The sequence below is a fragment of the Sinocyclocheilus rhinocerous genome, unplaced genomic scaffold (assembly GCF_001515625.1).
Source record: "Sinocyclocheilus rhinocerous isolate Xijiao unplaced genomic scaffold, SAMN03320098_v1.1 scaffold1251, whole genome shotgun sequence".
Lineage (NCBI taxonomy): Eukaryota > Metazoa > Chordata > Actinopteri > Cypriniformes > Cyprinidae > Sinocyclocheilus > Sinocyclocheilus rhinocerous.
In genome coordinates this window covers 190,380-202,364 of record NW_015636566.1, presented here as the reverse complement: position 1 = coordinate 202,364, position 11,985 = coordinate 190,380, and the positions used below count along the sequence as shown (strand labels likewise).

Here is an 11,985-nt window from a genome sequence, read left to right as displayed (position 1 = left end):
AAAATATATATATATATATATATATGAAATCCACCACGAGTCCAGAGTTCATCCCTCTTTCTCCTCTTCTCTGCAGGTTTATATCCCAGCTCTAATTGTGATATCCCTAATGAAAAGTAATTTACCCGTCTTCATTATTATGTCCATGTTAGCTGGTACGAGTCTGGCAGCCCTCTATCTACTCCCTTGGTAAGGTAACTCTTATAAAATATCTCTTCTTCATTCTTAAAGCCCTCACCTCACCAACACACAACCTACACAATTATCATCATATATGTTATTATCATTATGACCATATTAACTTTGTCAAACTGCTGTATATAACCAGGTTAGTTATTTATTTTAGGTCAGTGTTGCCAGATGTAGTGGATGACTTCAAAGTCAAGAACCCATCATGCCAGGATCTAGAACCATTGTTCTACTCCTGCTACGTTTTCTTCAACAAATTTGGAGGAGGCATGTCTGTTGGAATCTCTACTTTGGTACTACAGTAAGAGCTTCCTCCAATCAGATTTTGAATCCAAAACCTAAAGTTTCCAATTGATTTTACAATGGTTTGTTTAATGTTATCCTTATCTCTTCAGCTTTGCAGGATACAAGTCTGGTGCTTGTAAACACAATCCAGAGGTCATATGTTCGCTGCAGATGCTCTTCGCTCCGGTGCCAATCTGCCTGCTGCTCATTGGTTTGGTGATTTTTTGCTTCTATCCCATCAATGAAAAAATATATATATATATATATATATGAAATCCACCACGAGTCCAGAGTTCATCCCTCTTTCTCCTCTTCTCTGCAGGTTTATATCCCAGCTCTAATTGTGATATCCCTAATGAAAAGTAATTTACCCGTCTTCATTATTATGTCCATGTTAGCTGGTACGAGTCTGGCAGCCCTCTATCTACTCCCTTGGTAAGGTAACTCTTATAAAATATCTCTTCTTCATTCTTAAAGCCCTCACCTCACCAACACACAACCTACACAATTATCATCATATATGTTATTATCATTATGACCATATTAACTTTGTCAAACTGCTGTATATAACCAGGTTAGTTATTTATTTTAGGTCAGTGTTGCCAGATGTAGTGGATGACTTCAAAGTCAAGAACCCATCATGCCAGGATCTAGAACCATTGTTCTACTCCTGCTACGTTTTCTTCAACAAATTTGGAGGAGGCATGTCTGTTGGAATCTCTACTTTGGTACTACAGTAAGAGCTTCCTCCAATCAGATTTTGAATCCAAAACCTAAAGTTTCCAATTGATTTTACAATGGTTTGTTTAATGTTATCCTTATCTCTTCAGCTTTGCAGGATACAAGTCTGGTGCTTGTAAACACAATCCAGAGGTCATATGTTCGCTGCAGATGCTCTTCGCTCCGGTGCCAATCTGCCTGCTGCTCATTGGTTTGGTGATTTTTTGCTTCTATCCCATCAATGAAGAGCGACGGAGGAAAATCCAGGACGCATTACAGAAAGCAGGGTATGTGTTTGTTTGTATTACCTTGAGGGTTTTATTTTGCGAGAATAGCTGACTGAGTTGAGGAGTCATGAATGAGACGTTAATTCTTTCTACATATATTTCTTATCAAAAATACTGCCATTTTTTCATTGCCACATCTGTACAAAAACAACTGCTTTCACACTCACTTTAGGCCAAGGTTCATTTTAAAGGAACACTCCACTATTTTTGAAAATAGGCTAATTTTCCAACTCCCCTAGAGTTAAACAGTTGAGTTTTACCGTTTTCGAATCCATTCAGCCAATCTCCGGGTCTGGCGGTAGCACTTTTAGCTGTAGCTTAGCATAGATCATTGAATCGGATTAGACCGTTAGCATCTCGCTCAAAAACTATACTCTCATTCCGGCGTAATAATCAAGGAACTTTAAAAAACAGTAAAACTCAACTGTTTAACTCTAGGGGTGTTGGAAAATGAGCCTATTTTCAAAAATAGTGGAGTGTTCCTTTAAGTCTTTACATTCATTTTCAGCACTGCTTATTATGTTCAAATATGTCTGCGTAATATGTCTTCATTTTCTCACACTATGTTACAGTTTTGCATAAGTTGCAATAACTGTATTAACTGTGTCTTCACTGCCTGTTTTACACAGGACAGAGACCAGCATGAAAGGAGAAGAAGAACTGAGCCTATGAAGTAATCACTCACTATGACACATTTCATTACTTATAAGGATTTAATTACTTTTGTAACATTCACAGGTTCTGGAACTGTTAATAATAAACAATTGTTTTTTTTATCGTGCAGGGTGAATGTTTCTCAATCCTTCTCTGTAGGGATCCCAAAACCACTTAGGAATTTCACTAATCTTGTTACACCCGAGGTGAATAAAAGAGATATTTAATACATGCAGTTCTGCAGCCTCAAGGCCAGAATTGAGAAACATTAGTGGTCTTAAAGGTGCAGTGTGTAATTTCTGCACCATATCCAGACAGATATGGTGCGTATCACTGGTTGCAACAATATTGCTGTGTGTAAAGAGTTGACACACTTCAGAGAAATTAACCAACGAATGCCTTACTGATTACTCTCTCTGCATCAGCACTTCTTCTCAGAAGCGGTAATGATGCAAAAGTGTATAAATAAACAGCCATGTGTAAATATGTGAATGTTTTTATTGCCATGCAGAAAACTGCACAGCACCATCTTGTGGCCAATAGTCTTAGGCCTTAAAGGGCCAGTTCACCCAAAAAAATTCTGTCATTATTTACTCACCCTCATGTCATTCCAGTCTTGTTTGACTTGCTTTCTTCTGCAGAACACAAAAGAAGAAGGTTGATAACCAAACAGTTTTGGTTACCATTGACTTCCACTGTATCCATTTCATGTCAAAGTACGTTTTTCTTCAAAGAAGAAAGAAAGTCATACAGTTTTGGAATGACATGACTGAGTTAATGGTCGCAGAATTTTTATTTCTGGCTGAACTATCAATTTAAGACCAATTAACATGTGTTGACTTGTCGTGTTGTTCATGGAGGTGGCGTGGGAGGTGGATATGTGCTACTCCAGATCATGTCATTCCAGTCTTGTTTGACTTGCTTTCTTCTGCAGAACACAAAAGAAGAAGGTTGATAACCAAACAGTTTTGGTTACCATTGACTTCCACTGTATCCATTTCATGTCAAAGTACGTTTTTCTTCAAAGAAGAAAGAAAGTCATACAGTTTTGGAATGACATGACTGAGTTAATGGTCGCAGAATTGTTATTTCTGGCTGAACTATCAATTTAAGACCAATTAACGTGTTGACTTGTCGTGTTGTTCATGGAGGTGGCGTGGGAGGTGGATATGTGCTACTCCAGACACCCACATTACAAGACTACAGATGAAGTGAGTGTTGAGAGCATGTTATGTAACAGGTACTTCACAATGAGCTGCAGGCTAGAGGATGCAGGAGAGGTGAACATCTGCGGACTTAAACTAGTAACTGCCTGTGTTTTCCTGTTTTCATGCTGTGTGCTTGAACAGACAATATAAACAGACAATACATCTGCTTCATGCAAGCTAAAATAGTACTAAAGTAAACTAGACTTTAAAAACATTGTTTATTGCTGTCAGAGATAACTATATGTCATAAATATAGATACATATGGGATATGGCTGGGCTGAGTATATAGCAAAGGGGACGGGCTACATTTGTCAACAGCAGGGTTTATGTTAAATGAATGCAATGCAATTGCACCCTCTCCCCTCATTTAGATTTTAAGTTTACCCAATAAGAACATCAGAAAAGTGACGTTACCTGAAGCAAAATCACATTTTAATAGTGACACTTATTGCAGTCTTCTTAATTCTGGGATTCTTGAGCAAATTACACCCTTTCTTAGTTTTAAAGTAAAACAGGCGCCAGTCATCTAGGGGTCTGGAAACATCTTGTGGCTGGATCCCCTCTCTCCGACAGCGCTCTCTCCAGTGTGCAGCACTGTCCACCAGCTCCTTCCACTCATGACACACCAGACGACATACAAAGCAGGGACTGCCATCACAAAAAAATTGAAGTATAAAAAGTTACTTTCTTACCTCAAAATTTGTTTTTCTCCTCTAAAATCTGCTGTTTGCCACATGGCTCTAGCCTACTTCCTCACATGCGGAATAAAGACTAATTTGAGAATGTGTGAAGTGAATTAGCTGATTTATAACTTGTTCCTTATTTGAGAAATTGGAAGTGCTACATTTGACCTGTGTTCGGCCTCCCCCTATTAATGAAGTGTCGAATCTAGTCCGAAAAGATTTGCGCTTGAAAACTGAGACACTTACCATCTTAACAATCGACTGAATGTTTTCGGCGCAGCTCAGCTTCGTTTGTAGACTTTTCAGCTAGTGTGGGAATCCAGATTCTGGTATTGTGGATCAGACCGCTACAATTGGTTGCTTCCTCACAATTAACTTGGAATGACGGGAAAAGTAAAATAGAAAAGAGGATATGTTCCTGAAGGAGCCTCCCCTGCGGGCACCTGTATGTCAATTGAAATCAATATGACGTCAAATGTTAGTCAAGACTTGATCAAGATGCTGTATAACATAATTTTAAGGTCAGTTTGGACAGCAATTTCTTGGGTGAAAATATGAAGTTAATACTCACACTGAAATTGTTTTAATGGATATGCAGGCGAATGTGTTTGACATTCAGTTTACATTTGTGTGTTTGCTTGATATTTATTGCATAATATGAATTCTTTGTCAGCCTGATCAAGTTTAAGTAGCATTTTTTCTAAACTGGGGCCTCGGACAGCATTGATTTGCCACATCTCCTTTTGAAACGTGTCCCAGTGGGCAAATTATGTTCAAAAGACCTGAAATTGACATCAAACATTGACGTCAAAAAACAGGTCAAATATCCAAATCAAACTGACGTCAATAACTTGATGTCACTTGATGACCTTGATTTCACATCCACACACTCGTGTCCTTACTAATGGCCATTCAACGACAGAGCTTTCTCTGCTGTTTAACACCACACCAGATGGCGCTATGCTAGTTTGACAATCATAAAACAAACCGTGACCTTGTGTCCAGCTCACGTTCTGTCACTCTTAGGTGGGTGCATGTCATGTAATGTTAAACAAGTTATCTTGGGTAACTTTTAACACTTACAATAATGTGTTTCAATAAAATATGACTATTTCTGGTTAGTATATATATAGAGCCCTATATGATTTCTGCGATGCGGACAACACGGAAGGAACCACGGAATCCAGGCATAAAACCACAATTCACTGTATAATGCGGAATGTCACAGAATTTGGGCAATTTTGAATTAAACAATCAGAAAGTAGCGCTGCACAGCTAATCAAATTCAGATCGTGATATGGACTAGCGTCAGTAGCCTAATTGTTCATCTGTTGTTCTGCGATCTTTGTTCACAATCAGAATAGGTGCATTTCTTTTTAAATTGACATTTGTATTTTTGATTTCAAGTTTGTTGAATAAAACTTTTCTTTCATTGCATTGCTTTTTGTGTCATTATTTTGGTGGTCGAAAGAACAGCAGTGTGTGGATGTCAAATGGACGTGAAGTTTTTGACGTCAGTTTGATGTGCGGGGGGTCCGCCCACCCCTAATATAATGGCAGGGGAAACACTGGTAAGACATTTCTAAAATGAAGATTTCCTGACACTTATTTCCTGAGTCAAGACAGATGCACAAAGCTGTATTAAACATGCGCTAAGCTGTTAAAAAATATTCCATGGTCAGTAGTTATTATTTGATTCCATTTACTTTTGAGAAACGACTAGCACTGTTTTTGCCAGCTGGTCACAAGAGGATAGTAATGACCACAGCAGTGGTTTTTATACTTTTCCTCTTTAAATAAGATTTGGTTGAGGTGATTACCTAATCAGTACTTTATTAAGCAGAATGAGGTGTGCCTAGAATGGAATAGCTGCCATACATGTAGAGATGCTGATTTAAGAAAACATTGGAGTGGCCTCTTATTTTATTTTTCCAGAGCAGTATTATAAACAAATGCTAGAGCACATTATTGCATATAGTTGTTCATCCTATGGAGATAGAATTGTTGCATAATTCCAAATAAATAGATTATGATCCACAAATAAATGTAAAGAGATTAACAAAAATAAACACATTGGCAAATAAATAGAATGAAATAAATAGAATGAGATCCACAAATAAATCTTAGAGTTTCACAAACATGAATTAAATTCACAAATAAAAAAATGAGATTTGCAAATAAAAACACTCCCAAAGCGATATTGGAAATTTGCAGTCGAGAGTTCACAAAAATGTAAGTTCAGAAAATTTTGAATAAAACTGACACTAAAACACTAGTAAATGTGTTATTTGTGTGACTAGAATTTCGGCTTTCCATCACTAGTCGAACAATTATTCACTACGATTATTTATCAGGTAGAAAAATAATACATTGTTTTTTAAAGCAATATTGCGAAATGGGTATCAGAGGAAGAGCCACGCCCACTTTGCAACATGTATAAGAGGCAGTAAACTATAACGGGCAACTCTTAGATAACTGAACGATGGCCAACAATAGTGTCAATGTATTGGACAAGCAAACAGACGACAACATCTGTGCCACGGAAAATGACGACAATCAACCGGTATGACATTTTATAAAGAATTCTTTGTAAACCGCAGGTTTTGATGATGTAAATTACAGCTCTTCAGCATCGAGGAAACTTAAAGATGTTGCTAATTTAAAACAGTTAGCATTTGAGAATAGACTAATGCTTTATTTCTCGTATTAACGTTGAAATATAGCATAATTCACAAAATCGTTCATGTGAAGTTGATGCGTGTTGATTTGATTCAGAAAACTCCTGGCATCCCTTTATCCAGAAAACTCTGCTATGCAGTTGGAGGAATGCCTTATCAAATGACAGCAACCGCCAAGGGCTTTTTCATGCAGATCTTTTTACTGGATGTTGTGAAGGTAAGTATGAAAGGATAGAAGTTGTGGTCTTTAGAAGAACCTCTAACATACTCTACAAATTCAGTTTCACACCAGCCTTTTACGCATGGTATCACATTAAATATATATCTTATGCATAAAATATAATCAAAGAGGCTGTGTTACATACATTGACCTTCAATTTTGAAGAAAGTATATATTAGGGAAAAACATTTTAGGTTTTTAACACTACCACACCCATTCATTTTGATAGTGATCCAGGAAATCATCCTATACAACAGTAATATCAGTGATATTGGCACTCAAATGCACAGATGACTTACATTATATTTTGCTCACTTTTTAACTGTGTAAATGTGTCACATGACATTCTGTGATCACTTTTAAACTTAATATAATGCAATCTGCTGTATTACTTAACGGAGCTTCACTTTCCATTAGAATATAAGCAGAAATGTGATAGTTAATACAAACGATGAGACAATAAAAACATTTTTATAATATCCTGATGTTTTTCTCATCATGTTTTTTTTTGTCTTATTTGCTTACATTGATTATGTATTTCTATTGTCTGTTGATTTCTAATTTCCTTCTGAGAGTGGTGTAGCCCTAGTGGTTAAAGATCTGGGCTGGTAAATGAAAGGTTGTAGCATCAAACCCTGTGCATTCACTTTCCTTGTGTGCTGTTTTGAGGGCTGTTTCAAGCGGTTTGTGAAACACAATAATTGTGTGCTCTGTGGTTCTAAAAACAGCTGAGCATTTATAAAATGCATGAGGCTCCATAACTCTTCTGCGTAACTCTTCCTGAATTTGCATGTCATGTTTGCATGCCACATTCAACAGTATTTAGCTAAACTGTTAGCACAGGAAGTGAAAGGAACATGTGAAAGGTCCTGTGAAAGTTAATACATTGTGTATTTTAACAGCTTGGTGGAACATTATTTTATATGTAACTGCATTTTCATGCTACAAAATGTAACAAAAATGGGGCACAGTGAATTTGAACAGAAAACAGTAATTTTCTTCTGTTCATATGTTTGTTATAGATGGGAGCTTTCTCTGCATCCATCATTCTCTTCCTTGGTCGAGCTTGGGATGCCATTTCGGATCCTCTGATTGGATATGCCGTGAGCAAGAGTGGCCGGACCAGAATTGGCAAACTTATTCCTTGGTGCGTGTATAGTTAATGTCAGACTGGGTGTGACGCACTTCCTCAACTCTCTTTTAGATGTTTCACAGTTTGACCAGAGGCTGCTTATGTTCATATTACCAGTTTTGATCATATAAATGATAGCATACTGTACTCAAATGGATTCTTTTAAAAATGCAGAATCTGCAACATTATGTGCCGCGTATCTACTCTGTGCTCAACTTCGCTCTTTATGTTGGATTGTGTTCACAATGCCACTTGGGGTCCTATCATACGTTATGCTCTGGTATACCCCACAGGACACCATGTCCTCTGCTTTCAGTTTCGGCTGGTACTTCACATGGTGCTGTCTGTTTGACACCTTCATGAGTGTAAGCCCACTATTACCATTATCTGCCCACTGTGTTAACTGCTGTTTTACAGATTTAGAATAAAAGATGTTGGTCCTGCATAGGGGGATGTTTAAATTGAATTTTTTTCTAATTTTTTTATTAGAATATTCAGTAATACATTAGAATGCACATTCAGCATACACTGCAAACAAATATGCAGTGTCACTATGATGTCAACCTGGTGATAGCATACTGTACTCCAGAATTAAATATGGTACTCACCACTGTAATTTTCAGACAACTGTTTGCTTATATAATGTGTTATATGATTCATAACTGACTCTAAAGCAATTTTCCCTGTCTCTATCTTGTTCAGTGCTACCATGTGCCATATTCTTCCCTAAACATGTTTCTGGGGGGGAATCAGAAGGATCGTGATTCAGCCACTGGTTACAGTAAGAAAATATAGCCGCAAGCATCAATAGATGATTAGGTGAAAGAATTGCCAAGTATCTTATGTTCTAGATTTTTATGTTTTTATTGCAAAGTCAATAGTATTGAATCTCCACTGATACTGTAAGTTATAGTTTGATGAAACAGCTTACAAAAATACATGCTAGTTCCAAAAGGGACAACTGAAAAGAAATCAGGAAAAATATCCAGCCATTCACACTGATTTAAGATTGCAGTTAAAATGATTTATATTACCTTAGTGTAAAACACCAGTATTGCACCCTTCATCTATCGTTTCCATTCATATAAATGGCTGATCATTTAGAAATGGCTGTTAGTCCCTCCTAGTATCAGAAAGTCATTGTCACCTGTTGTCCTTGTGAACAAAGTTTTCTGAAAATATACTCACAAGATATAGGCCAATTTGTTATTATTATCCCATATCTGCTAAATGGTTAAATATATTAATATAATCATTCTTTTGATCATTTTTTGTCAGGAGCTTCTCAAGATGGTACATAGCATGTTTTGTTCGAATCAGACAACGTCATAGGAAGAATTCAAAAACTAGGTCGTTCAAAAAAATTTAAATGGTGAAAAATTTTGAATTGCTATTTGAATTTGAATATAAGGAAGTAGAATCACAATGAACAAAAACTGGTTGGAGCCAATAGCCTCATGGACAGAGCTCCAACATACACAGCAGCTTTGCCTCTGGTGACCTGAGTTTGATTGGGCCCAAGGTATTTTGCTGATCCTGTTACCCTCTCTCCGCCCCATGCTTTCCAGTCTGATCTGTATACTGTCCTATCCAAAAAAAAAGGCCCAACATATAACTTTAAAAAATGAATTGATATTCAAAGACATTCAAAAATGAAAAAATAAAAAATAAAGAAAAGCAAAGAAAAAAGAAAACTTTGAATGTTGGCTAGACAAAATCTTGTTTAATTGGTTTGAAAAATATTTAAAAAGCTTGGAATTTTATGGTTTTGCAAACAGAGAGAACAATAGCTCTCTGTTATCCATGATGATACACTTCCTCAGCGAAGAAACATCAGCCAGAGATAGTGGAAATAGAGAGCAGAAACTTGGATATATAGGGCATAACCTTAACTGAAATCTATTTCCTGTATAAAAAAAGAACTGTTCTCTCTCACGATACAGGAATGGGCATGGAAGTGTTCGCTACACTGGCGGGAGCTGCCATTCAGGGTCAGATAGTGGGGGTGCACCATGCCAAGAGGACACACGTCTGCAGTTTACAGAATGACACGGAAGGGCCTGCTGGGAACCACACAGACTCACTGGATGACATATCTGACACTCTACAAAATACAGTGAGGCACAGAGAACATCCTATTCCCATTGTGCCAAGCACATATGGATAGTGGAATTTGTTATTAGTTATTGCTTGTGAAATGGCTACACATATTGACTGTGAACTATCAAGGCAACTGTTTTTCCTAAATTCATTATTTAGTCATGTGTTGAGGATAAGATACTTCCTTGTTTTGAGCATATGTAGGCCGTTTCTCTGGAACTGTTGTACCAGAGAATGTAGTGCCTCCAGATTTAAATATCATAAATATCATACTTTAAATATGACATTAGAAACCATATACTGCATGTCTAAACTCAGCAACCAAGTACCTTCTGTTATAGTGCCAGAAACAGACACTTTAGACAAGGTATTTTAAGTTCAGCATTGTTCTTCCCAATTGTCTCACTTCGATGTCTTCAATGTCTCAAGTTTGTGACGTTGCCAGGTTTTAATTTAGCAAAGTGTATGAATATCCACTACTATTTAAAAGTATGGGGTCAGTAAGAATTTTTGAATGATTTTGAAAGAAGTCACTTATCCTCACTAGGGTTGTATTTATTTGGTCAAAAATACAGTAGAAACAGTAATATTATGACATATTATTACAATGTTCCATTTCTATGTGTTTTAAAATGTAATTTATTCCTGTGATGCAAAGCTGACTTTTCAGATCCTTCTGAAATCATTCTAATACGCTCAAAAATATGATTTGGTGCTCAAGATACATTTCTTATTATTATCAGTGTTGGAAACAGCTGTGCTGCTTCATATTTTTGTGGAAAAAGTGATATATTTTTTCAGGGTTCTTTATATGAAGTAGAAAAGGTTCAGCACTCACGCTTGAAAAAAATCCAGCTTTATTTGTTAAAATAAATGTGACACTGCAGCCAGTATCCAGGCCTGTCTGATAAAGGCCTGGATACTGGCTGAAATGTCACATGTATTTTAACCAATAAAGTTGGATTTTTTCAAGAGTGAGTGCTGCACCTTTTCTAATTGAAAGTTGATTTTTGGTTGCACCTCCTCTTTGGATGGTAGAACACCTCTTTTCAGTAAAAATTCTTCATTTTAAGTACAATATTCTTGTAATATTTAAAATGTCTCTATTCTCACTTTTGATCAATTTAATGCATCCTTGCTAAATAAAAGTATTAACTTTTTAAAAAACCTTTCTTATCCCAAACATTTCAACGGTAGTGTCATTTGTCTATTAATTTCTACAGAGAAGAGCCTATTTGACTGGAGCATTAGTATTGGGAATGCTGTACTTCCTGTGCTGCCTCGTGCTTTTTCTTGGAGTGAAAGAGCAGTTGGGTAGGTCCAGATGAGTTAACTTTAAAATTTCAGATAAATCTCTGATGTTGTGTTCGTTCAGCCTTCACTAAGAGTACCACATACACAAAAATATATGTAACTATAGCTATAATTTTCTTGACCAAATGACTATGACTAATATAATGATTTGCATGTGTCTACTTCTCATTTCAGCCCCTCTGAGTAAACTGGATCGCATAAATGTCACCTATCTAACTGGTATAAAGATGATGGTGGGCCATACTCCATATGTGCGGCTTGTATTTGGCTTCCTGTTTGCTTCATTAGCCTTCCAGGTAAGCCATTTTTCTGTTTAAAATAATGAATTATTTGATAGCCATACAGTTTTAGAGACTACAAATGGATTTTATTAAGTATGACAGAAGTCAAGATGATAAGAATATTTGTTTCAGATGGCTCAGGGAAATTTTGCCCTCTTCTGCACTCACGCAACAAATTTGAGAGCATATTTCCAGCATCTTGTTCTCATACTATTGGTAAGGGATTTATAATT

At 36.7% G+C, this 11,985-nt stretch overlaps 2 protein-coding genes across 2 annotated transcripts in view; both read left to right on the top strand.

Moving 5' to 3' along the window:
* The window catches only part of LOC107747988 (sodium-dependent lysophosphatidylcholine symporter 1-like), a 20,230-nt gene extending 17,953 nt beyond the window's left edge, over window positions 1–2,277 (top strand). Inside the window, exons 15-22 of the mRNA XM_016562639.1 lie at window positions 77–189; window positions 347–490; window positions 585–690; window positions 797–909; window positions 1,067–1,210; window positions 1,305–1,481; window positions 2,111–2,154; window positions 2,266–2,277. Coding sequence (XP_016418125.1) covers window positions 77–189; window positions 347–490; window positions 585–690; window positions 797–909; window positions 1,067–1,210; window positions 1,305–1,481; window positions 2,111–2,153 — 840 coding nt within the window. The 3' untranslated portion in view covers window position 2,154; window positions 2,266–2,277. The remainder of the gene's footprint in view (window positions 1–76; window positions 190–346; window positions 491–584; window positions 691–796; window positions 910–1,066; window positions 1,211–1,304; window positions 1,482–2,110; window positions 2,155–2,265) is intronic.
* A 4,232-nt stretch (window positions 2,278–6,509) lies between these two features.
* LOC107747975 (sodium-dependent lysophosphatidylcholine symporter 1-like) overlaps window positions 6,510–11,985 on the top strand; it is a 14,099-nt gene continuing 8,623 nt past the window's right edge. The window contains exons 1-8 of the mRNA XM_016562616.1: window positions 6,510–6,590; window positions 6,803–6,922; window positions 7,948–8,069; window positions 8,287–8,422; window positions 8,760–8,838; window positions 10,001–10,173; window positions 11,381–11,471; window positions 11,646–11,767. Of these exons, the coding sequence (XP_016418102.1) occupies window positions 6,510–6,590; window positions 6,803–6,922; window positions 7,948–8,069; window positions 8,287–8,422; window positions 8,760–8,838; window positions 10,001–10,173; window positions 11,381–11,471; window positions 11,646–11,767 (924 nt within the window). The remainder of the gene's footprint in view (window positions 6,591–6,802; window positions 6,923–7,947; window positions 8,070–8,286; window positions 8,423–8,759; window positions 8,839–10,000; window positions 10,174–11,380; window positions 11,472–11,645; window positions 11,768–11,985) is intronic.